Raw genomic sequence first — 22016 nt, 5'->3', positions numbered from 1 at the left:
ATCTCAGAGTACAAGGCTGGTGGATACATCTAGGATGCACATCCACCACCTAGAGTTCAGGGCTGGCAGGAGAGCCTCTGAGGCTCTTTCGGTGATATCGGGTCAGCATATGCCAATAACAATGGACAATATGAGCACTATGTTCTAGATCAACAAGAACCTTCCTGCTGTGGCAAGAAACAGATTGTGGAACTGTTTTATTAAACCAGCTAGTTCACTCAGCTGTCCATCTCCCTGCTCTATAGATCTCCCTAGAAGATAGTCTGAGTAGACACTTCTCATTGAATCATGAATGGGAGATCAGGAACCCCATTATTTAGCACATCTTCATGCAATGGGGCTATCCCTATATTGATCTCTTTTACAATGCAGCATAAGATTTTTTTATTTTTTTTTTTTGGCACCAGGGAGGTTTGAGTCCAGATTACGTTTCTGATGCTTTTTTGATCCCAGAGATAAGGGATCTCTGTTATGCCTTCCCTCCCATTCCACTAATTCCCAGGGTCAGGCAGGACTCTGCCAGAAGATATTGATAGCTCAGCCTTGCTGGGGCAGGTCTGGTTTGCAGACATCCTGAGCCTTTCCAAGTCCCAAAGACCTGCCCCAATACCAGATGTGTTACAGTCCAAAGGGAAAATTTTGTACACAGACCACATCTGCGTCCCACAGACAGGCTTCTCTTGTCAGGGATATTTTCATGAATAGCAGGAAAGACTCTACCAGACACTGACTTACCTGGTGAAATAGATGACATTTTCCCACTGGGCTAGTCAAAGTCACTTCTATCTCATGACGTGCCTATAGCAATGATTTTTGAAGTCACTGCTAGAATTGAAGCTATTTAATCTCTGACAGCAGGTGAACTCTCCCCAAGATTAATCTCTGCACGTCTGCCTGTCAATAGATAATCTATTGTTTTACCAGACAGTGCTGACCTTCATAAGAAGGTGACAGTCTTTCCAACCATCAAGGACCCCATTCCTCTGTAGGACCTTAACCTAGTACTTTATGGGGCCTCCAATTAAACCTATGGCATCATGCTCCCTGTTATACTTCCTAGTGGCCATCACTTTCTCAAGATGAGTAGGAGAAATTCAAGCCCTAAGGGCAGGCCCCCATTTCAGTCTTCTTTTTTCCCTGATAAAGTGAGCCTCAGGACTGTTCAAAATTTTTACTTTAAGGTGGTCCCAGAAATCCACCTCTTCTTTCCCAAGCCTCATATGTCTAGAATGGAAGTGGCCCTTCACACTTTCAACTGTCTGGTCCTAGCATTTATCTACAATGAACAAAACAATTTCAGTCTTCCCTGAGCCTTTGGGGTTGTAGCTGAAAGAATGACAGGCAAACCCACAGTCTTCCCAACACCTCTCAAAATGGATTTCAGCTTGGCAAAAAGATTTGCCTGCAAGGTTGAAGGTTCATTCCACTAGAGCCCAAGAAGCTTTATTGTCCCTGGAGATTCTCACAGTCATGGACCTATTACTCCTAGGGGGATGCTGTGCTACTGTGCAACCAGAGAATTATTGTCTCCTGCAGGTGTTTGTCATCTTCTTCCCCCCACCCCCTAGCACAATAATTGATTCTGAGAGGGACGTGAAGAGAAACTACAATTACACCTTTTGCCCACTGGAGGCTGGTGTGGCACCAGAAGAGTGCAGCTGGCTCATGGGCCAAAGCAGCCAGCTGTAGAGAAGGAGGGGCAGAGGGAGGCTACCTTCCTCATAGCACTCTGTCCATGGGGCCAAGTGAGGAGGCACAGGATACGGGTGGGGGGATGGACCTAGCAGGGAAAAGGGGGCTGCTGGGGGGGAGGGGTCACACAGATAGGTTCAGAAGGGCTAGTGGGGGGTGGCAGGTAGGGGGTCAGTTCGGGGTAGGGGCACAGGAGCTAGTGGAGTAACAACATTGAGCCAGTGGTTGAATAGGAGCGGGGGTACAGGACCACATGGGGATGTGCCGATACGCATGGCTGAATGGGAAATGAGGACAAGGGCAGATGTGCCTGAGAGAAACTAGAGGTCAGTCTGGGTCTGTATGGGGGCAGCTCTGCACTTCCCTAACCATTCCTTGCCCTCAAAAAAAAAAAAAAAGTTCCATACTTCTCCCACCCACATTCAACAACCCTCCACTTTCACTCCCAAGCTCCTTCCCAAAAATCACTTTCCCCTCCTTCCAGTCCTCCATTATCCCTGACTTCACCAAGCCTTTGCACTGCTCCTGAAGGGTGCAGGAAATGTTTCTGTATTGTAGCTTAAATGAAGTATTACTCAAAGTTCTGTATTAATCTATTTGTCAAACATTTCCTGAATATTTGTTTGTAGTGTTGACACACTTGCTGACAGATATTTTGAAATTACCAAAATAACTGAAACTGGCATGATATTTGACCAAACGATGCAGAATTTTAAAATAGTGTTCGCAGAGTTTTAATTTTTTTTGGTGCAGAATTCTCCCTGGAATAATACATGTAAGGCAGCTATCTGTGCCTCTATGCACACATTTACCCAACACTATGCACTTATAGAAGGCTGTACGTCGGGTGACATTATTGGTAATTCTGTTCTCCAGTCTCTTCTTTCCTAGATTCAGAGCTCCCACCTCCAGTATCATGGTCCACTGCTTGGGAGTCACCAGTAGGTGATTATGCATCTGAATAATCAGAAGGAGAAAGTGTCTTGTTTTTTTTCTCATAATGTAAAGCACCATAAAGTCACATCATAATGAACAATAAACACAACACAGTGGTCAGCAATGTCTCCTATGTGCCTCTAAATTTCAGTCTTCACAGAGCCTTGAGGAGTACACTAGACTACATCCTGTCCAGTCAGCCACATCACTGAATGTTTGCTGCAGGTCCCTCTATCTCAGTATCAGTCCTGGCAAAACTTGCATTTGCAAGTTTACTCTGCTTATTCAACTCTCATGAAGAAACTTAAGTTTATAGGACATCGGATTATTGTGATAACAGGAATGACTCTGGTTATGCTGTAAATTGGGGTGATTACCTCTTTGCTAGTTGTGTGTAAGGTATAGCTAATGCACACCAATCACACTTTACTTCAAAGCCTCTTCATGTCCTATTTCATGAGCATCCATATCTTACGTGCATATAGCAAGATGCAGATGATATCACAGCAATTTCATCTTACACTTCATAGGAATATCTTTTGCTGCTCTGTGAGGTAGTAGAGCAGCAACTGTAAGTCCAGTTCTAAGTTGAGTCTTGTGACTCAGTCACCAACATGCAACCCGAACTGAGGGACTGCTGAGCCCTCTATCTCACCACCTGGGGCCATCTCTCACATTGTGATGTGTTAAGCCACAAACATCTGGCAGGTACTGCACTTATAGAACCATCCACAGGCAGGGACACACCCAACTGTGTTACATGAATGATCTCCCAGTCACTCATGAACCATCAGTAGAGAAGCTCCAGCCCAATTCCTCCCCAGCCTGTATCATTTTGCACTCGTCAGAAGCCTGGCCAGTGCAAGTTCATTACCCAGTCTGCCCCTCCCTTGAAGGGGAGAGGACACAAGCTAGCCTTTGTAAACTGAGCTGAGAATGAAAACATGCTGGTTTAGGTAAAATATAAAACAGATTTTTTTTCTTAAGTGATTATAAACAGCAAGTGTAGAGATCACAGTTGGTTACTTAAGAAATAAAAATAAATTTGCAGTCTGAGTTCTACAAAGTAAACAGGATTTGAATCAAGTAATGTCCCACCCTGACAGATGGTACAAACAGATCATAGATCCTCAATATAGAGGTTTGAATGCTATGACAGTGGTAAAGATGGGAGTTCTAGGGTGCTGCTTTGAGGTACAGTGTCACAGATCCCTAAGTAATGTTCACTGTCCTTTGTAGTCATACTACCCAAATATTTGGAGAGCTCATCGTACCGCCTCCAGATTTGGGTATGATTATCCTTGCCATATTGCCAGCCTCATCTGCCACAGTTGTCTTTTCAGGCGATCTTTAGACCTAACTTCTCTCCTTCAACCACTCCTCTTTCTAGCAATTTTTGCATCTCCTCTTAATTAGATCATTGTAAGTCAATATCATCAGCGAAGCACAGGTCACTAATTTTTCATCCATTGCTAGTTATACCCTGCTGTAGGTTTTTATTAGTAGCTTTTCTTAAACTTCATTCAAGATAACAATTGAAGTGAGTGATAGCTTGCTGCGCAGCATGCTATCTAGCCTTAAGTCAAATTAATTACTTGTTCACATCTCACGAACACTGAAGCCGTCAGTCATTGACTCTGTAGAGATTTTGTATCTGCCTTATTACATTTTCACCAACTTCAGTCAGCCACAGGATTGCCTAAAGTAGTGCGTGCTATATGCTGTCAAACACCCTAGCAAAATCCTTGAAGAGATGGACCACCTTCCCATCATTCTCCACCACTTTCTGATATTGCATATGCAGACTGGATATGGAATATTTGCTCCACTTACTGTAACTCTTCTGAGTCTAAACCTAGCTTATTTATCAGCCAGAAAGAGGTTCTACCTTGGGCTCAATTCTCTTCAGGATGATTCACAGTAGTATTTTGCTAGGAGGTGACAGTGAAAATGTAAGGTAACTTCCACAAACGGCAAGGTTCCCCTTTTTATAAATAGGAACCATCAGGGCCTGTATAAAATGAACAAAACAAATTGAGAGCTGGAAGTGAAAGAGGCAAAGGACATCTATGCGAGAAGCTCGACTTATCCTGATGAATCTCCTTGCATGGTCGAAGAAGTTGATGAAGGGTTGCAGACGTTGAAAAGCCCCTGGAGTGGATAGCATAAAAGTAGAACTCAGGAAAAAGGGGGAGAGGTGTTATACTAATAAAATAAAAACCAGCAGGATCTTATTAAAGGAAAAAAGGCAAAATACCACATTTATTGTGAATACAGAAAGAATCATAGTAAGCAGTTAGTTATAGCTATAACATTCCATTCAATCTCATATTTATTCACACATTCATTCATACAAACACACACACACAGGTTCTGCAAAGTTGTTATCATAGTTACCAGCCTTAGAGTTGCTCATGCCAAGCCACTGGCCAGGTGGTGTGGACATGAGGAGGGAGCAGGGCCTTGTCAGATGCTCATCTGATGCTCCTGGAAGTTGGTTTGCAGAATCAGACCCCAAAGTTCTCACTTTTTAGAGTCTATTTTTATAGGAATTTCTTCCTATGCCAGTCTATGGGAATTGCTTCATCATGCTGTTGCTGAATCAACAGCAGATAGCACATTCCTGAGGGCTCCCTGCTGCTAGATGTTATCTTGTTCTTTGGTTCTCCCATTCTTGAGGCTGTTGAGTGGATTCCAGTCTGCCCTCCGGGGAGGGGTCCTCTGGTTATTTCCACTTAACGCCTTCTTTAGCCGATGGACACTGGATTCTTAGGCTGGCACCTCCCTGATCATTCAGTTATTATCCACACCAAAAAGAAAAGGAGTACTTGTGGCACCTTAGAGACTAACCAATTTATTAGAGCATAAGCTTTCGTGAGCTACAGCTCACTTCATCAGATGCATATCGTGGAAACGTGCAGTTTCCACGATATGCATCTGATGAAGTGAGCTGTAGCTCACGAAAGCTTATGCTCTAATAAATTGGTTAGTCTCTAAGGTGCCACAAGTACTCCTTTTCTTTTTGCGAATACAGACTAACACGGCTGTTACTCTGAAACCTATCCACACCAAGCATCCATCCACATACATCCTCCATCTCTATTTTAATCACAATTGTTAATACAACAAAAGGGCGGGGAGTTTCTGGGTGCTGTTTCTGTTGTTAGAGTATTGCTTTGAGTCTCTCTCTCTGTGAATTGCTTTGAGAACAGACTCTGTCTTAGAATGTACTAACACAATTAGCAGCTTGCAAGTTTCACACAAAGAGGGAGAGAAACAGTACCAAAAACCAAGAGACCTCTTAGTTAGTAATACCCTGGAATTTAAACTATGGGGAATCAAACTCATTTGTGATTTTAATACAGAACTTCTTTAATATGATCCAATATAATCCCCCTTTAGGAGAGGTATTCATCTGAGCCTACCCTAAGCATGTCAGTGGGATGTGGGAATCTAGAAGATAGCCTAAGACTTGAACAGATGTTATTTACATATATGGTAACTGGAATTCTTTGAGAGGTGTTGTCAATATGCATATTCTACCATCTGTCTTACCAACCCTCAACCTTGGACTCCACAATTCAGAGGAAACTGATGGCAGTAGTGTGCCCTACCTATATGTCCTTTCTGACGAGGAGTATCAGGGTGCAGGCAGGCCACGTGGCTACTGCTGTCTGAAAAGTTTGGGGCACATGAGTGTGTGCATAAGGACAACCTATTTTGAAGAACTCCTGTTCAGATAACTAACAGCTTATTTTACTCTTTGGACCAGATCTGCTACTCTTACCCTATTGTAGGATTCCCAACTTTGGTTGGATGAATTCCAGATTTCATCATGACATTGTCTTTAATTAAAGATTAATCTTTTAATTCCTCAAGACTCGGTAATTAATTACTTAGTTACTTTTGGGAGAGGTGGTTAAAAGTGAGAATCTCTTGGAGATGGGCAGAGGCTCCTTCTCTTCCCCTTCCTCTATTTGCAGGGTGGAAAATGTTTGGTCGAAGACCCTTATGCAGTGTTGCCAACTTTTGTGATTTCAGGGCCAGTTGTGTGCTATTTGGTGTTTTTCTGAAAGCTCCCACTCCTGAAACAGCCCAGGATGTACTTAACACAGCAGCTCAGCTTTCTCCTTCAGTAATAAAGTTCTAGCTCTGACTTCCAGAGAAAAGCCTGAAAACGTGACTTAAGTGGACTCTACAGCCCAAAAGGAGAGTTTTCAGAGTAACAGCCGTGTTAGTCTGTATTCGCAAAAAGAAAAGGAGTACTTGTGGCAACTTAGAGACTAACCAATTTATTTGAGCATAAGCTTTCGTGAGCTACAGCTCACTTCATCGGATGCTCATGCTCAAATAAATTGTATAGTCTCTAAGGTGCCATAAGTACTCCTTTTCTTTTTGCAAAAGGAGAGTGAGAGAAAAATCCCATGACTCTTAAACCAGGCAATTAGTGGGACTCTGCCTCATAACTTTCCTTATTCTTCTCTCCCCTCCACCCCCCGTTTTTGTGTTGGCAATGGGACAGGCCAACCCCCCCCTCCCCCATCCAAGGCGGAGGAGAAGCGGAAGCCAGCCCCTCGTGGTTCAGGCAGCAGGGTCGGAGACCCCTTCCAAAGGGGTAGCGGCGAGGTTTCAAGACGGGCATTTTGAGAGGGGACAGGGTTATCCTGGCTTGGGTTCCATGAGACGATACCGTTCCTCTCCGTCCCCCGAACGGGTAGGGTTCCTTTCCCAGGCGTAAAGATGGTATTGCCGCGCCGAACACCTCACTTCCGGAGCGGCCATTTTGGATCTCGGTCGCTGACTGGCTGCTCGGGCAGGGGGCGGGATCAAGACCGGATCTGCTTGTGACATCGGTTTAGGGGTAGCTTGCGGGGCGCTGGAGTGAAGCCGCCGCCGCCGCCGTCCGGTGATCGTAGCGCCCGCCCTCGCCATGTCGGACTTTGACAGTAACCCCTTCGCGGACCCGGACCTCAACAACCCCTTCAAGGTGAGGGCGAGGCCGGCCCCCGGGGACTTCGGGCGACTCCCGGGGCGGAGGATTCCTTCTCCTTCTAGCTTGGGGCTGGGTCGTCTTCTAGTCGCTGGGGGCGAAAGCAGCCCTGGGAGTCTGCCTTTGTGCCCCGGAAAACAGGGCAGAGGCGCCCTCAGGTCCGCATCTCCAGGCCTGCCCAACACCCCCGCGCTGTGAGGCGCCCGCAGGCCCTGCCTTCCTTCCACTCCCCTTCTCCAGGTTGGGTCGGGGCCTGGACACCTGAGAGTTGCTTTGCCCTGTGACAATGTAGCGTCTCCCTTCGCCCGGCGGCGGCGCCCTGCTGCGGTTATTGGGAGGGGGCTCTGGAGACCGCTGGAGGAGTCTGTAGCTCTGCGTCCCGGAGAAGGGTTGATGATCGCTGTAGTAAGTAACTCTGCAGGCTTGTCCCATAGGGACCAGGCAGTAGATGCTACGCAGCGGGTCTGTGTGCACGAGTGATAGCACCCCTTCCAAGCAATAAGTGCTGGACGGTCGGGCTGATGTGTAATAACAAAAAGGCAAAGGTAACATGACGATCTAAAACAAATCCTAGAACTGGTGTAAGTCTTCTAAAAAGCGTCATTTCACAGTCACCACCCATAAAAACTTCCACATCAAAGGAAATACATGTTTGGTTTTTTTTAACTTTTAAGGTTGTTTCCTTCATATTCAGTCTTCACCGCCTTCTGTTAGCAAAGATTCCATTTTTCTGGTCTCCACTGGTATTTTGTTATAATGCAAGGATTTATAACTGGTGCAATAAGTGCACATCGTGGTTTTCTTGGACTGGAGTTAAAGTTCAAAAATTAAACAAGCCACTAAATCCTTCCTTTTAGTTTTCCTGCCTTCCCCTGCTTTGCTTTTCTCTTCAAAGGTAGCAAACAGTGTTGTTGTCATGGTTAAGTTACCCTCAGCTCTTTCTAATCAAGTACAGTTACTCTTAAGGTATATGCATTACAAGAAAAACATATTAAAAATAATAAAAGAACCAACAGTTATGCTAGTAAGCTTGCCAGAGATCACTCCCTCACTCCAGCAAGGGCTCTGGTTGGTGATTAGTCCTTTGAACCCCACAGAAGAATTTTCCCTGTGGTCACAAGTTCGTCACAGCTTCAGCTCAGAACAAGCACATAAAGTCATGAAGAGGTGAGTCCCTCCTTTATCCAGGTTTGGTCTTTGACAAGACTGTGAATAGGTAATGCATTTCCTTCTCAGGGTGAAGCTTCAAAAGGCTGAGTTCCTGCATACCCCAAGTAGGTGCATTTGCATATCCTGTAAAAGAAGTTGCATACAATCCCACAACACTGACAGCTTAAATCACAGTTGTGTTCGGAAGTCTTTTATCTACTATTTTACCTACTACTAGTAAAGTGCTTTGAGATCTATGGATGAAAAATGCTATATAAGAGCTAGTTGTTAGTAGTAGTAATGCCAAAAATTATAGATTAAAGTGATAACAGAATCCCCCCCCGCAGTTTTATTATGTACATTTGATAACTTTATGTACAATAAATTTAACAATGGAGCCTCTTTCACCTGTTTTGTATGTCTCTTTCACATCAAGGTGGCTGTTGGGGGGGGAGAGTTTTTTGTAAGTGTAATCACAAACTAATGAGGGGAGACTGCTTGGCTAGGTGCACCATGGTCAAACCACTGTCAGGCTGCGTGGAGGAGAAATGCTTGCGATCTCTCAGTCCTCATAGTGATGAATGTAAACAGCACATCTGTATTCATGCTATGATTTCAAAACCAGGGCACTAAGGCCACCTGCAAAAAGGAAGTTTGAAATTAAGCAGAGACTTCACCTACATTTTTTTGTGGAACAGTGCTTTTGGGCTCTGCTGACTGGTGGAATAAAATAGGGTTGTTAATCTGGGATGATAAACAGTGGCTGCAGAACTTCAGAATGCGAAAATCCACTTTCCTAGAAGTCTGTGCAGAGCTCAAGCTGGTGCAGTGGAACACCCATATGAAAGTTACCCTCAATATTGAGAAGCATGTGGCCATAGCCATGTGAGAGCTTGCCCCCTGATTGCTACTGGTCATTTGCTAACCCATCAGAGTTGATAGTTGGACAATTAGGACTGTTGTCATGAAGATGTGCGCTGCTGTCTAGAGCAGAGGTTCTCAAACTGCGGTCTGTGGACACACGCTCTGTTCAGGTGGTCTGCGGATAGTTCCCTCTAAGGTGCGCACCTGGGCGGCCGCCCACCTAATTAGTGGAGCTGTGCAGGCGTAAGTGCCTGGATTCTGGAGAAGATGCACATGTAAGGTGAGGTGGTGGCCTTAGAGGGAATAGGGGGTATTCCTATTGGAGGGAATTGGTGGAAGGGAGCAGTAGGGTGAGGTGGGGGAAATAAGAGATAGTTGGGGGGGGGCAGTGGGGTCAGAAGAGGAGGTGGGGGAAATTTGGGACCTGCAGGGCTGCAGTGGCCAGAGAAAGAGGCAACTTTCCCCAGCACCGGAACTGTGGCTGCCAGGGAGAGACGGCCCGCCTTCCCAGCCCCAGCTCGGTGGCTGCCATGGTGGGGGAGAAACACTCCCCTCTCCTTCCTAGCCCAGTTCAGTTGCTGCTGCTGAGTGGGAGAGACTGCTCTCCCCAAACTACTGCTAAAACTTAATGGAAATCAACTTGTCCAGACAAGTGATTTCCATTATGTTTGGGGAGAGGTATGGAAACCATTAAGGCCAGATCTTTATCTGGTATAGTTTTGGCTCTTCAGAGTACTCCCATTGACTCTTAAGTGGCAAGCAGCACTAGGTTTGGTCTGGATGCTGCTAGGTGTTTTGTAGGATAAAGACCTTATTTGCAAGCTCTTTGATCTGTCTGCAAACTCCAAGCCATGTGTTAATGTGATCCAGGGCTTATAAAAACTCCGTGAGTCCACTCGTTTCAGAGTGGTAGCCCTATTAGTTTGTATCAGCAAAAACAATGAGGAGTACTCGTGGCACCTTAGACTAACAAATTTTTTGGGGCATAAGCTTTCGTGGGCTAAAACCCACTTCATCAGATGCATGGAGTGGAAAATACAGTAGGCGCGCACGCACGCACACACACACGTTGCCTTACCAAGTGGGGGGTCAGTTCGAACGAGACAGTTCAGTTAAACTGGAAGTGGGCTATTATCAACAGGAGGAAAAATTCCTTTTGTAGCGGTAATCAGGGTGACCCATTTCAAACAGTTGACAAGAAGGTGTGAGTAACAGTAGGGGGAAATTAGCATGGGGAAATTAGTTTTTAGTTTTTGTAGTGATCCATCCACTCCCAGTCTTTATTCAGGCCTAATTTGATGGTGTCCAGTTTGCAAATTACTTCCAGTTCTGCAGTTTCTCCAGAGACATTGAAATGTTCTCCGATTGGTTTTTGAATATTGTAATTCTTGATGTCTGATTTGTGTCCATTTATTCTTTTGTGTAGAGACTGTCCAGTTTGGCCAATGTAAATGGCAAAGGGGCATTGCTGGCACATATCACATAGACTCTTCGAATATCAGGGTTGGAAGGGACCTCAGGAGGTCATCTAGTCCAACCCCCTGCTCAAAGCAGGACCAATCCCCAACTAAATCATCCCATCAGGGCTTTCTCAAATCTGACCTTAAAAACCTCAAAGGAAGGAGATTCCACCACCTCCCTAGGTGACCTTCCTAATGAAAAATTTTTTCCTAATATCCTACCTAAACCTCCCCCACTGCAACTTGAGACCATTACTCCTTTTTCTATCATCTGCTACCACTGAGAACGGTCTAGCTCCGTCCTCTTTGGAACCCCCTTTCAGGTAGTTGAAAGCAGCTATCAAATCCCCCCTCATTCTTCTCTTCTGCAGACTAAACAATCCCAGTTCCCTCAGCCTCGTAAGTCATGTGTTCCAGTCCCCTTATCATTTGTGTTGCCCTCCGCTGGACGCTTTCCAATTTTTCCACATCTTTCTCGTAGCGTGGGGCCCAAAACTGGACACAGTACTCCAGATGAGGGTTCACCAATGTCGAATAGAGGGGAACGATCACGTCCCTCAATCTGCTGGCAATGCCCCTACTTATACATCCCAAAATGCCATTGGCCTTTTTGGCAAAAAGGGCACACTGTTGACTCATATCCAGCTTCTCGTCCACTGTAACTCCTAGGTCCTTTTCTGCAGGACTGCTGCCTAGCCATTCGGTCCCTAGTCTGTAGCGGTGCATTGGATTCTTCCATCCTAAGTGTAGGACTCTACACTTGTCCTTGTTGAACCTCATCAGATTTCTTTTGGCCCAATCCTCTAATTTGTCGAGCGCCCTCTGTATCCTATTCCTACCCTCCAGCGTATCTACCACTCCTCCCAGTTTAGTGTCATCTTGCAAATTTGCAAATTTGTGCCATGCCATCCTCCAGATCATTAATGAAGATATTGAACAAAACTGGCCCCAGGACCGACCCTTGGGGCACTCCGCTTGATACAAGCTGCCAACTAGACATGGGGCCATTGATCACTACCCGTTGAGCCAGACGATCTAGCCAGCTTTCTGTCCACCTTATATTCCATTCATCCAGCCCATACTTGCTGGCAAGAATACTGTGGGACACCATATTAAAAGCTTTGCTAAAGTCAAGGAATAACAGGCAATTAATAAATGCCACTGCTTTCCCTTCATTCACAGAGCCAGTTATCTCATCATAGAAGGCAATTAGATTAGTCAGGCATGACTTGCCCTTGGTGAATCCATGCTGACTGTTCCTGATCACTTTCCTCTCCTCTAAGTGCTTCAGAATTGATTCCTTGAGGACCTGCTCCATGATTTTTCTAGGGGCTGAGGTGAGGCTTACTGGCCTGTAGTTCCCCTGATCCTCCTTTTCTAAAGATGAGCACTACATTAGCCTTTTTCCAGTTGTCTGGGACCTCCCCCGATCGCCATGAGTTTTCAGAGATAATGGCCAATGGCTCTGCAATCACATCCGCCAACTCCTTTAGCACTCTCGGACGCAGCACATCCGATCCCATGGACTTGTGCTCGTCCAGCTTTTCTAAATAGTACCAAACCACTTCTTTCTCCACAGAGGGCTGGTCACCTCCTCCCCATGCTGTGCTGCCCAGTGCAGTAGTCTGGGAGCTGACCTTGTCCATGAAGACAGTGGCAAAAAAAGCAATGAGTACATTAGCTTTTTCCACATCCCCTGTCACTAGGTTGCCTCCATCATTCAGTAAGGGGCCCACACTTTCCTTGACTTTCTTCTTGTTACTAACATTCCTGAAGAAACCCTTCTTGTTACTCTTAACATCTCTTGCTAGCTGCAACTCCAGGTGTGATTTGGCCTTCCTGATTTTACTCCTGCATGCCTGAGCAATATTTTTATACTCCTCCCTGGTCATTTGTCCAAGCTTCCACTTCTTGTAAGCTTCTTTTTTGTGCTTAAGATCAGCAAGGATTTCGCTGTTAAGCCAAGCTGGTCACCTTCCGTGTTTACTATTCTTTCTACACATCGGGATGGCTTGTTCCTGTAATCTCAATAAGGATTCTTTAAAATACAGTCAGATCTCCTGGATTCCTTTCCCCCTCATGTTATTCTCCCAGGGGATCCTGCCCATCAGTTTCCTGAGGGAGTCAAAGTATGCTTTTCTGAAGTCCAGGGTCCGTATTCTGCTGCTCTCCTTTTTTCCTTTTGTCAGGATCCTGAACTCGACCATCTTATGGTCACTGCCTCGCACGTTCCCATCCACTTTTGCTTCTAATTCCCTACTAATTATTCCTGGTTTTTGAGCAGCAGGTCAAGAAGAGCTCTGCCCCCTACTTTGTTCCTTCGGCACTTGCACCAGGAAATTGTCCCCTACACTTTCCAAAAACTTCTTGGATTGACTGTGCACCACTGTGTTGCTCTCCCAGCAGATATTAGGGTGATTGATGTCTCCCATAAGAACCAGGGCCTGCGATCTAGTAACTTCTCTTGGTAGATGTGCAGGTGAACGAGCCCCTGATGGTGTGGCTGAAGTGGTTAGGTCCCCGATGGTGTCACTTGAATAGATATGTGGACACAGTTGGCAACAGGGTTTGTTGCAGGGATAAGTTCCTGGGTTAGTTTTTTTGTTGTGTGGTATGTAGTTGCTGGTGAGTATTTGCTTCAGGTTGGGGGGCTGTCTGTAAGCGAGGACTGGCCTGTCTCCCAGGGTCTGTGAGAGAGCGTCTTTCAGGATAGGTTATAGTTCCTTGATTCGCTGGAGAGGTTTTAGTTGGTGGCTGAAGGTGATGGCTAGTGGTGTTCTGTTATTTTCTTTGCTGGGCCTGTCCTGTAGTATGTGACTTCTGGGTACCCTTCTGGCTCTATCGATGTGTTTCTTCCCTTTAGCAGGCAGGTATTGTAGTTTTAAGAACGCTTGATAGAGATTCTGTAGATGTTTTTCTCTGTCTGAGGGATTGGAGCAAATGAGGTTGTATCTTAAAGCTTGGCTGTAGACAATGGATTGTGTGATGTGGTCTGGATGAAAGGTGGAGGCATGTAGGTAAGTATAACGATCAGTAGGTTTCCGGTATAGGGTGGTGTTTTGCATTGGTGACACACACAATGTGAAACCAGGAGAACTTTGCCTGTTTCTACAGGGCTCTGTTGCATTTGCACAGCGTGGATCCTAAACATTAATTTTAAATACCCATAACCAACCACTGGATGTTTTACTTCCCTTCGTATTTTCAGTGTTGTCATTTGTGGTTCTGTTTTGCTGTTTGTTTCGCTTTGTTACTTATTTTTACTGTTCTCTCTGTGTGTGAAGTAGTAATTTTAGAGTGGAGATCTGAGAGAAATTGCATAAGTCTGAGTGAATGCCTTTTACTCTCCTTTCCAGTATCAGAAAATATTGTATTAATATTTACAGTGAGAGCATAACTATTTCTAGTTGACTCATAGATTTGTTTAGCATCTTAAAGCTGAGCTATGTGTGCAGATGATATGCATGGAAGAGGGATAGTTTTGTGAACTGCAAAAGCCTGTAGCATGTTAGTGTTTTGGCAGAAGTTTCATTTTTTGAGAGCAGCTTTCCCTGAAGATTTAGTGGTCTATGGTAGGAGTAGATTATTTAATTGGGCCTTTGGTGTTTTTGTTTTTATTCACATTTAATCCAGAAGTGAAACGTGTTTCTTTAAATTGGTACCCTACTACACTACATACGTAGTTTTAATTGGTTGCATTTTTCAGATGTGTATGCATGATTTTCATTGGATGCAATTCAGCTAACCTACCTATATTGTATTTATTGGTGGTCATTGTCATGTGGAGAGATGTACTGACTGTACCAGAATCTAGTGCTTTTTCAAAAAATGTAACAGTTGTCAGTCCAGTAACTATGATAGTAGTCAAGTCCCAGAAATGGATTTGTGGTTGAAAATGGGATATTTTAAAAAGAAAACAAAAAATAATTAAACCAGCGACGGTGAGATCAGCAAAAAGTTCAAAATCAAACATGCGAGTACAGCAAGCGAACATTCATCTGCAAAGGAAATTTTGAGTGCAGACCCCTGTTTACTAGGAACCAGTATGAGTACCAATAATGAAAATACACTGAAACTCTGAAAAACGGTAAAACAATACCACTCAAGCTATATTAATTTAGGCTTTACAGGGACTGGTGAACAAGATGAACCAAGGCCACAATGTGTGTTATGCTACGCAGTGCTGGTTAATGAAAGCTTGAAGCCTGAAAACCTCCGGCGCTATTTGATGACAAATCATGCTGCTTTCAAAGATAAACCTCCTGAATTTTTTCAGTGCAAACTGAAGGGAAAAGAACAATGTTTGCTCATGCAACAGTAAATGTAAAGGCCCTGGAAGTTTCATATCATGCAAGCCTTCAAATTGCCAAAGTGGGGAAGCCTCACACAATTGGGGAAGAACTTATTCTGCCTGCAGCTAAAGAATTTGCATTTATAATATGTGGAGAGAAGACAGCAAAGCAGTTAGATTGTGTGCCTCTTTCAAATGACACTGTGTCACGCAGAATTCAACATATGGCAGCTAATGTTAAAGACATTCTTGTGAAACGTATGAACAACAGTAGGTATTCTGCATTACAATTGGATGAGACGACTGATATTGCTGTCGTTCCAAATCTTCTTGCATACATCGGGTATGAGTGGGAAGGGCAAGTACTGGAAGATATTTTGTTTTGTCGTTCAGTGTCCAAGAACAACAACTGCTGAACAGCTTTTCCAGTTACTAGATGAGTTTTGGAAGGAACACTGTATTGATTGGCAACATTGCGTTGGAGTATGTACGAGCAATGATGGGAAGACACAGTGTGATGATGGCTTGTATCTGTGAATTGGCACCTAATGCCACATGGGTGCACTATATCATTCATTGAGAGGCACTAGCTGCCAAGAAAATGCCAGTGGAAATGAAGGGTGTTTTGGACTCTGCTGTGAAAACTGTTAATTTAATAAAAGCTAGATCTATGAATTCTCAGATTTTTAGTGCAATAAAATGGGTAGTGCTCGTGTACAACTTGATTGGTGATTGTCAAGAGGCAAAGTACTTAATTTGTTTGAGCTACATTCAGAAGTACAGCTATTTCTAATAGATCATCCATTCCAATTGTTTTGAAGATTTATCCTGGCTCTCAAGTTTGGCTTACCTCTCGGATGTATTCACATGCCTAAATGAGTTGAACACTGGGCTGCAGGGAGTTTGACTATATTGCATGTGCGAGACAAAATCAATGCAATGATAACTTGTCTTGTTTGCTAGTCATGTAAAAAAGGATGATTTCAGCGCATTCCCAACATTGGAAGGTTTTCTGTCTGAAAATGAATTGGTTCTTGACCCCAAAAAAATGACATCGAAGAACATCTTGTTGCTCTTAAGCAACAGTTTAAAGATTGCTTTCCAGTAGAAGCTGAACCGAACAACTGGATACGTAATCCTTTTGGAATTGAAATCAGTGAGCTGCCTTCTGGTTTGTCCAATAAGGCACAAGAGTGCTTGTTGGCGCCTTCTTGCAACAAAACATTACGGTCAGAATTTAAGACATTCCATAATTGAGTTTTGGATTCAAAGAACTGAAGAGTACCCAGAACTTGCAGACAAAGCGGTGTGTTTTCTGATGCCATTTGCTACTACGTACCTGTGTGAGACAGGATTTTCATCACTTACTGCCCTCAAGTCTAAATACAGAAGCAGGATGAATGCTGAACCTCACCTAAGGCTAAAGCTGACAAACATTCCACCTGACTTCCTTGAACTTTGCTCACAAAAACAAGCACATTCATCTCATTAGAAAGGTAAGACTACTGATATTTAAAATAAGATGTGTGCTTTTATTTGTAGAACAAAAAAAGTTGGTTACGGGTTTTTTTTATATAGCTCTTTAATCCAAAGCGCTTTACAATAGTTAGCTAAAGGTACAAACAACATTTGGAAAGATCAGTAAGTGGTCTGCTGAGACCCTCAGCAATTTTCAAGTGGTCTGTGGGGGAAAAAAATGTTGGAGAACCACTGGTCTAGAGAGTTCTGTCCCCCTGGGTCAAAAGATTGGGAAATATACAGGAAATTATTAATAGGTTTTCACAGTTGGGTTTGCCAACTTGTACTGGGGTCAGTGATGGGTCATGTGCCTATTCTTTGCTTCTTGTACCTGGCCTTGAAGTCCATAAATGGAAAAGGGTACTTCTCCATGGTAATGCAAGGCTTGGTTGATAACCATGGAAAGTTCCACAGTATATGTGTGGGATATTCAGTAAGGGCCATGCCACCAGAAAGTCTGGACTTCCTGCAATGACAAGTGGAACTTTTGCATCAATGGTTCTGTCATTCCACCACTCATTCTGGGTGAAACCTTTTACTGAACACTTCGATACATGAAAGGAACTATGTATCTATACACTGAGTAGTTGCAGAAATGGCTGTGGAATGTACATTTGGAAGATGGAGAATAGATGGAAGAACCCGAGGCTGATGAGAAACATCTTTCTGTTATGATAGCTGTTTGCTGTGTTTTGCACAACATTTGAGAGAAGAAGGGAGAGAGCTTTTCAAATGGATGGGAGCAAGTGCTAGGCACAGTGTATGATGATTTTGAAAAGCCAAATGGAGACATCTACCTGTGGCGGTTCAATGATGAGACAGAACACAGCTTTATGCAAGCAAGCAGGCTGGTCAGCTGAGATGGGCTGTTCTGCCCCCCGCCTTCCACCTTCTCCTTTTATTATATTTCTCCCCCCTAAGCATTACACACTGCTACCGCAAAAAGATACACAAAGGAATGTATGACGTTGATTAATATACTTATCTACCATCCTTTATCTACTACAATCCTGGTTCTCAGGCCTTGAGCCCAGGCTAAGAAAGCTTCCCACAGTTGCTGTCCCAACAATCAAGTTCTCATGGTTCATATCTAGCCCTTGTCCTTGGATAGAGCAATGTGTGCATTGCTTCTACAAAACAGTCAGGGTGTGCCCTGCCTGCTTCCAGGTGGAATAGCTAAACATGAACCCTTCATCCGTTTTTTATTTAATGATATTTGGCCATCTCATGGTAGCCGTCAATTTGTTTTGTCATGCTATTTAACTCCCAGACAGACAAGGACATAACCTGGGGAGCTTTCCAGGGCGAAATTTTACAAAGTCTTAACAAGGAAGGAATACATTGTACACGGCAGCAGCAAAAAATAAGCCCAATGATTACAAACACAGAATAACCAAAAAGCTGTCGCAGCCATTCTAGAGAGGGCAGCCAACCTGTAAGCCAATTCCAAAAACCCTCAAACCCCAGATCTTGGCGTATGTGTGTTGTAAGACTGGCCAATTCAGCCAGTCTAGTTTCTATGGAGCGACTATTATCAGTTAAATTAAAGCAACACATGTGCTGAAATGTGGAGCAGCCTAGATGGTGTTTCAGGAGCAGAAAATCAATGGCTGCTCTGTTATCCAAAATTGCATCCCTTAATTCGTGTTGTTCTGTGTTAAGTAAGGCAATAGCCTGGGATGTTGTATTAATTGCCTTTGCTGCAAAGCATGCCAGGTTATTTAAAGTTCTGGCTGAATACATAGCAAGCGCGGGGACCCCAACAATAGAGGCCGCAAAGGCAGTATACTCAGCACGACTAAAAAGCTCAACATCTGCAATACAATCATCTGAAAGGGGTACACTTCTTTTACTACGGTTTTGACCAGCAAAAGGCAATATAAGTGTCATTCTACTAAGACAGCAAAGGGTGCCATCACTTAAATTTGCAGGAATATAATTAAAGGTGCGTGAACCGCAAGTAAAAATCCATCCTGATGGTAGGATGATATGGCCATAATTATATGAAACATTAACAGCATGGGAACAATTTAAAAGGGGTTGAGAAATTTTTCGACAGCCCAAGGACACCTTTGTACTAGTGCAGTTAACTACACGCGCATAGGTGACATTGTGAGCCCCGGCCGGGTACGGTGTGTGGAGGGATATAGCTGTGCGAGGCAGAGTATAGTTGGCCGGGCCCCAAATAGCCATGCTAGAGTACTGGGAAGAAAGATTCGCATAAGCAGAGAACAGTGTCTTATTCTCCATCTCCTCAGGGTGATGACATACTGGAATAAGGCATGTACCTAACAAATCTCCGGCTGCTGCAGAATTAGATAGACAAAAGTGGGTAACATTTGCTATTGAAGCCAATCTTTCCCATATGTTATATGTCATTTGGGCTTGTAATGGGGGAAGCGCTTCCGAGCCAACCCCTACAGGAAATAGCAGGCACAAAAGGCACACAATCATCACAGAATTAGCAGTGATTTGGGCGAGAATTGCCACAAACAAAGTCTCAGGAGTCTCTGGCTGTTGATCTGCTGCCAGTCTTCGTTGGGCCGCGGCGACCAATGCTTTTACTGCTCCCCATGTCACAGGCCGGTTTGGGACACTACGCCTCCTCCGTTTCCGTCCCGTCGTTGTCGACTCGGGGGGCAACGCGGTCTCTTCCAAAGTCAGCTGAAACTCTGGTATGGGATACAACAGCCCCTGGTGCCATGCCATGTTGTTTAAGTGCCGGTCGCACACACCGAGCTGGAACCCACAACGGTCCTGCAGGGAGAGATACAGCAGCATATCCCCGACCCCAAGTGATTAGAGGTACTGGGCCCAGCCACTGTGGATCGGACATGCGGTCTTTCCAGTACCTCAGATTTGTGAAAATGCCGATCCGCAGGGGTCTGCTGATCTGCATTCAGTGTTAAATTATTTAAAGTAAACAAGAGGATATGCATTTGTTGTTGAATGTCTCCTAAGGTTCGGAGACGCAGCTCCCCTTGTTTTAATTGTTTATCTAGCAAGGTTTTGAGTGTGCGATTGGCACATTCAACAATGGCTTGGCCCGTGGAATTATAAGGGATTCCGTGTTTAAGACGGACGTCCCAGCGGGCACAAAAGGTGGAGAGGGCTGCAGAGCAGTAGGCTGGGGCATTATCTGTTTTAATTTGGCAGGGGCGACCCATAACAGAAAAGCAGGCCAGCAAATGGTGAATAACTTTGTTAGTGGTTGCCCAAAGGAAGCCCGAATAAGTATCAATGGAAACATGTAAAAACGAATAGGGGCGGAATTGTGGCACATGAGTAACATCCATTTGCCACAGCTGATTTGCTGCGGTACCTCGGGGGTTAACGGCATAAGAAAAAGTAGGAGCAGCAGCAGCACAGTGGGGGATGGAACGTGCATGATCAGCAGGAATGTGAAACTGCCGGGCCAAAACAGAGGCAGACTGATGAAAAAAGGCATGGCTTTCAATGGGGTCAGAAAAAAGGGAATTTACCTGACCACGCAACGCGCGATCGGCGCGTGCATTGCCCTCAGTGAGTAGCCCAGGCAGAGGGGTATGACTGCGAAGATGAGCAACAAAGTAAGGGAAATGACGAATGGCAAGAAGATGCTGCAAAGACAAAAACAGGCGAAGGAGGTCTGTATCAACCTGAGGGGTAATGAGGGCAAGGGGTAAATGATTAATTTAATTGTGGATACCCATTATGTTTATCAGGTAATTGAAGGGACAATCAGCAAAAAGTTGAAAGGCCAAAATAACAGCAGCCAATTCTGAACGCTGTGCAGAACGCTGAGGCAGTGTAAAACGAGAATGCCAACGAGGGGGGTCACCCAACTGATAAGTGACTACACCTCGGTGGGGAGAGCCATCAGTAAAAAGAGTGACAGCGGAAACAATGGGTTGAGAGCGGCTAAGACGATGAACAACTAGGGGCACCTTTTGGGTAATGACCAACCGAGGATCTTTTGGAGGATTATAAGAAATCTCTCCCACATAATCACAAAGAGCAACCTGCCAGGCCAAGGAGGTGTGGCACAAAGAGTCAAATTCAGTACGGGACAAGGGGAGCACAATGGCAACTAAATCAGTGCCAGTGAGTTGCACTGCACGGTGGCGGGCTTTACGAACAAGATCAGATAGGGCATCTAAATATGGATAAATATTTCGAGGAGGAGTGGATGAAAGGTATAGCCATTCTATAATAAAGACGGCTGTGTCTGTACAGGGTACAAACAGAGCTGCAGTTGGCGTATGAGGGGTGGCAAGAAGAACTAATCGTAAGGGACGGACCTCTGGGAGTCTGTCCACAAACTGCTGACTCAATGCTGCATTGATTTGTTGAATGCAGGCAGTATGCTTTTCAGTGATGGCAATAACTGCACCCGGTGCCCGGGCTCCACGCAGGAGCTCAAACAACGGCTGCAGCATTGAAGTGGGGAGACGAAAGTAGGGCCGAATCCAATTTAAATGACCCAAAATCTGTTGTAATTTAACAAGGGTTAGGGGTTGAGGTAGAATTAATTCCGGACGAACCGGAGCAGCATAGGTTTATAAAACCTTATATCCGAGGTAGTGGTAGGGATAAGAGCGTTGGATTTTTTCTGGTGCCACTAACAGGCCATTTTGGCCGAGAATCTGAGGTAAAGATTCAAGCTGTTGTGCCGTGACCCGGGGACCACTTAGCAAAATGTCATCCATGTAATGGTAGACCTTTAGCGAAGGGTACCAAGCACGGAAAGGGGCAAGGGCCCGATCCACAAAAAGCTGACACAAGGTTCGACTATTTTGCATTCCCTGGGGCAAGACCTTCCACTGATACCTTTGAGAGGGTTGCTGATTATTATATTGTGGCACCGTAAATGCAAATTTTTCGCGATCTTGAGGGCAAAGGGGGATGGTGAAAAAACAATCTTTTAAATCTAACACACAAAGTTGATCGGTTTGAGGAATTAAATTTGGATTTGGTAAGCCAAATTGCAAGGGGCCCATAGGTTGGATGTGTTTATTTATTTCCCTTAAATCATGTAACAGCCGCCAAGCACCCGATTTTTTCTTAATAACGAACACCGGGGTGTTCCAGGGACTAGTGGAGCTCTCCAGTCGCTGTGCTTGCAAATGCTGCTGCA

General features: G+C 44.7%; 1 protein-coding gene across 3 annotated transcripts in view; it reads left to right on the top strand.

Annotated features, from left to right (window-relative positions):
• Nucleotides 1–7429: 7429 nt before the first annotated feature.
• Nucleotides 7430–22016, top strand: part of SCAMP1 (secretory carrier membrane protein 1) — a 101444-nt gene continuing 86857 nt past the window's right edge. For 2 of the 3 annotated variants that reach the window (XM_073344152.2, XM_073344151.2), the window contains exon 1: nt 7431–7615. In XM_073344152.2, coding sequence (XP_073200253.1) covers nt 7559–7615 — 57 coding nt within the window. In that variant the 5' untranslated portion in view covers nt 7431–7558. Of the gene's footprint in view, nt 7616–22016 lie in introns of all 3 variants that reach the window. The other variant, XM_073344153.2, reaches the window with a different exon arrangement.

The sequence above is a fragment of the Lepidochelys kempii genome, chromosome 5 (assembly GCF_965140285.1).
Source record: "Lepidochelys kempii isolate rLepKem1 chromosome 5, rLepKem1.hap1, whole genome shotgun sequence".
Taxonomy (NCBI): Eukaryota; Metazoa; Chordata; order Testudines; family Cheloniidae; genus Lepidochelys; species Lepidochelys kempii.
The sequence above is the reverse complement of the archived record's forward strand: the minus strand, read 5'-3'. Positions and strand labels throughout refer to the sequence as shown.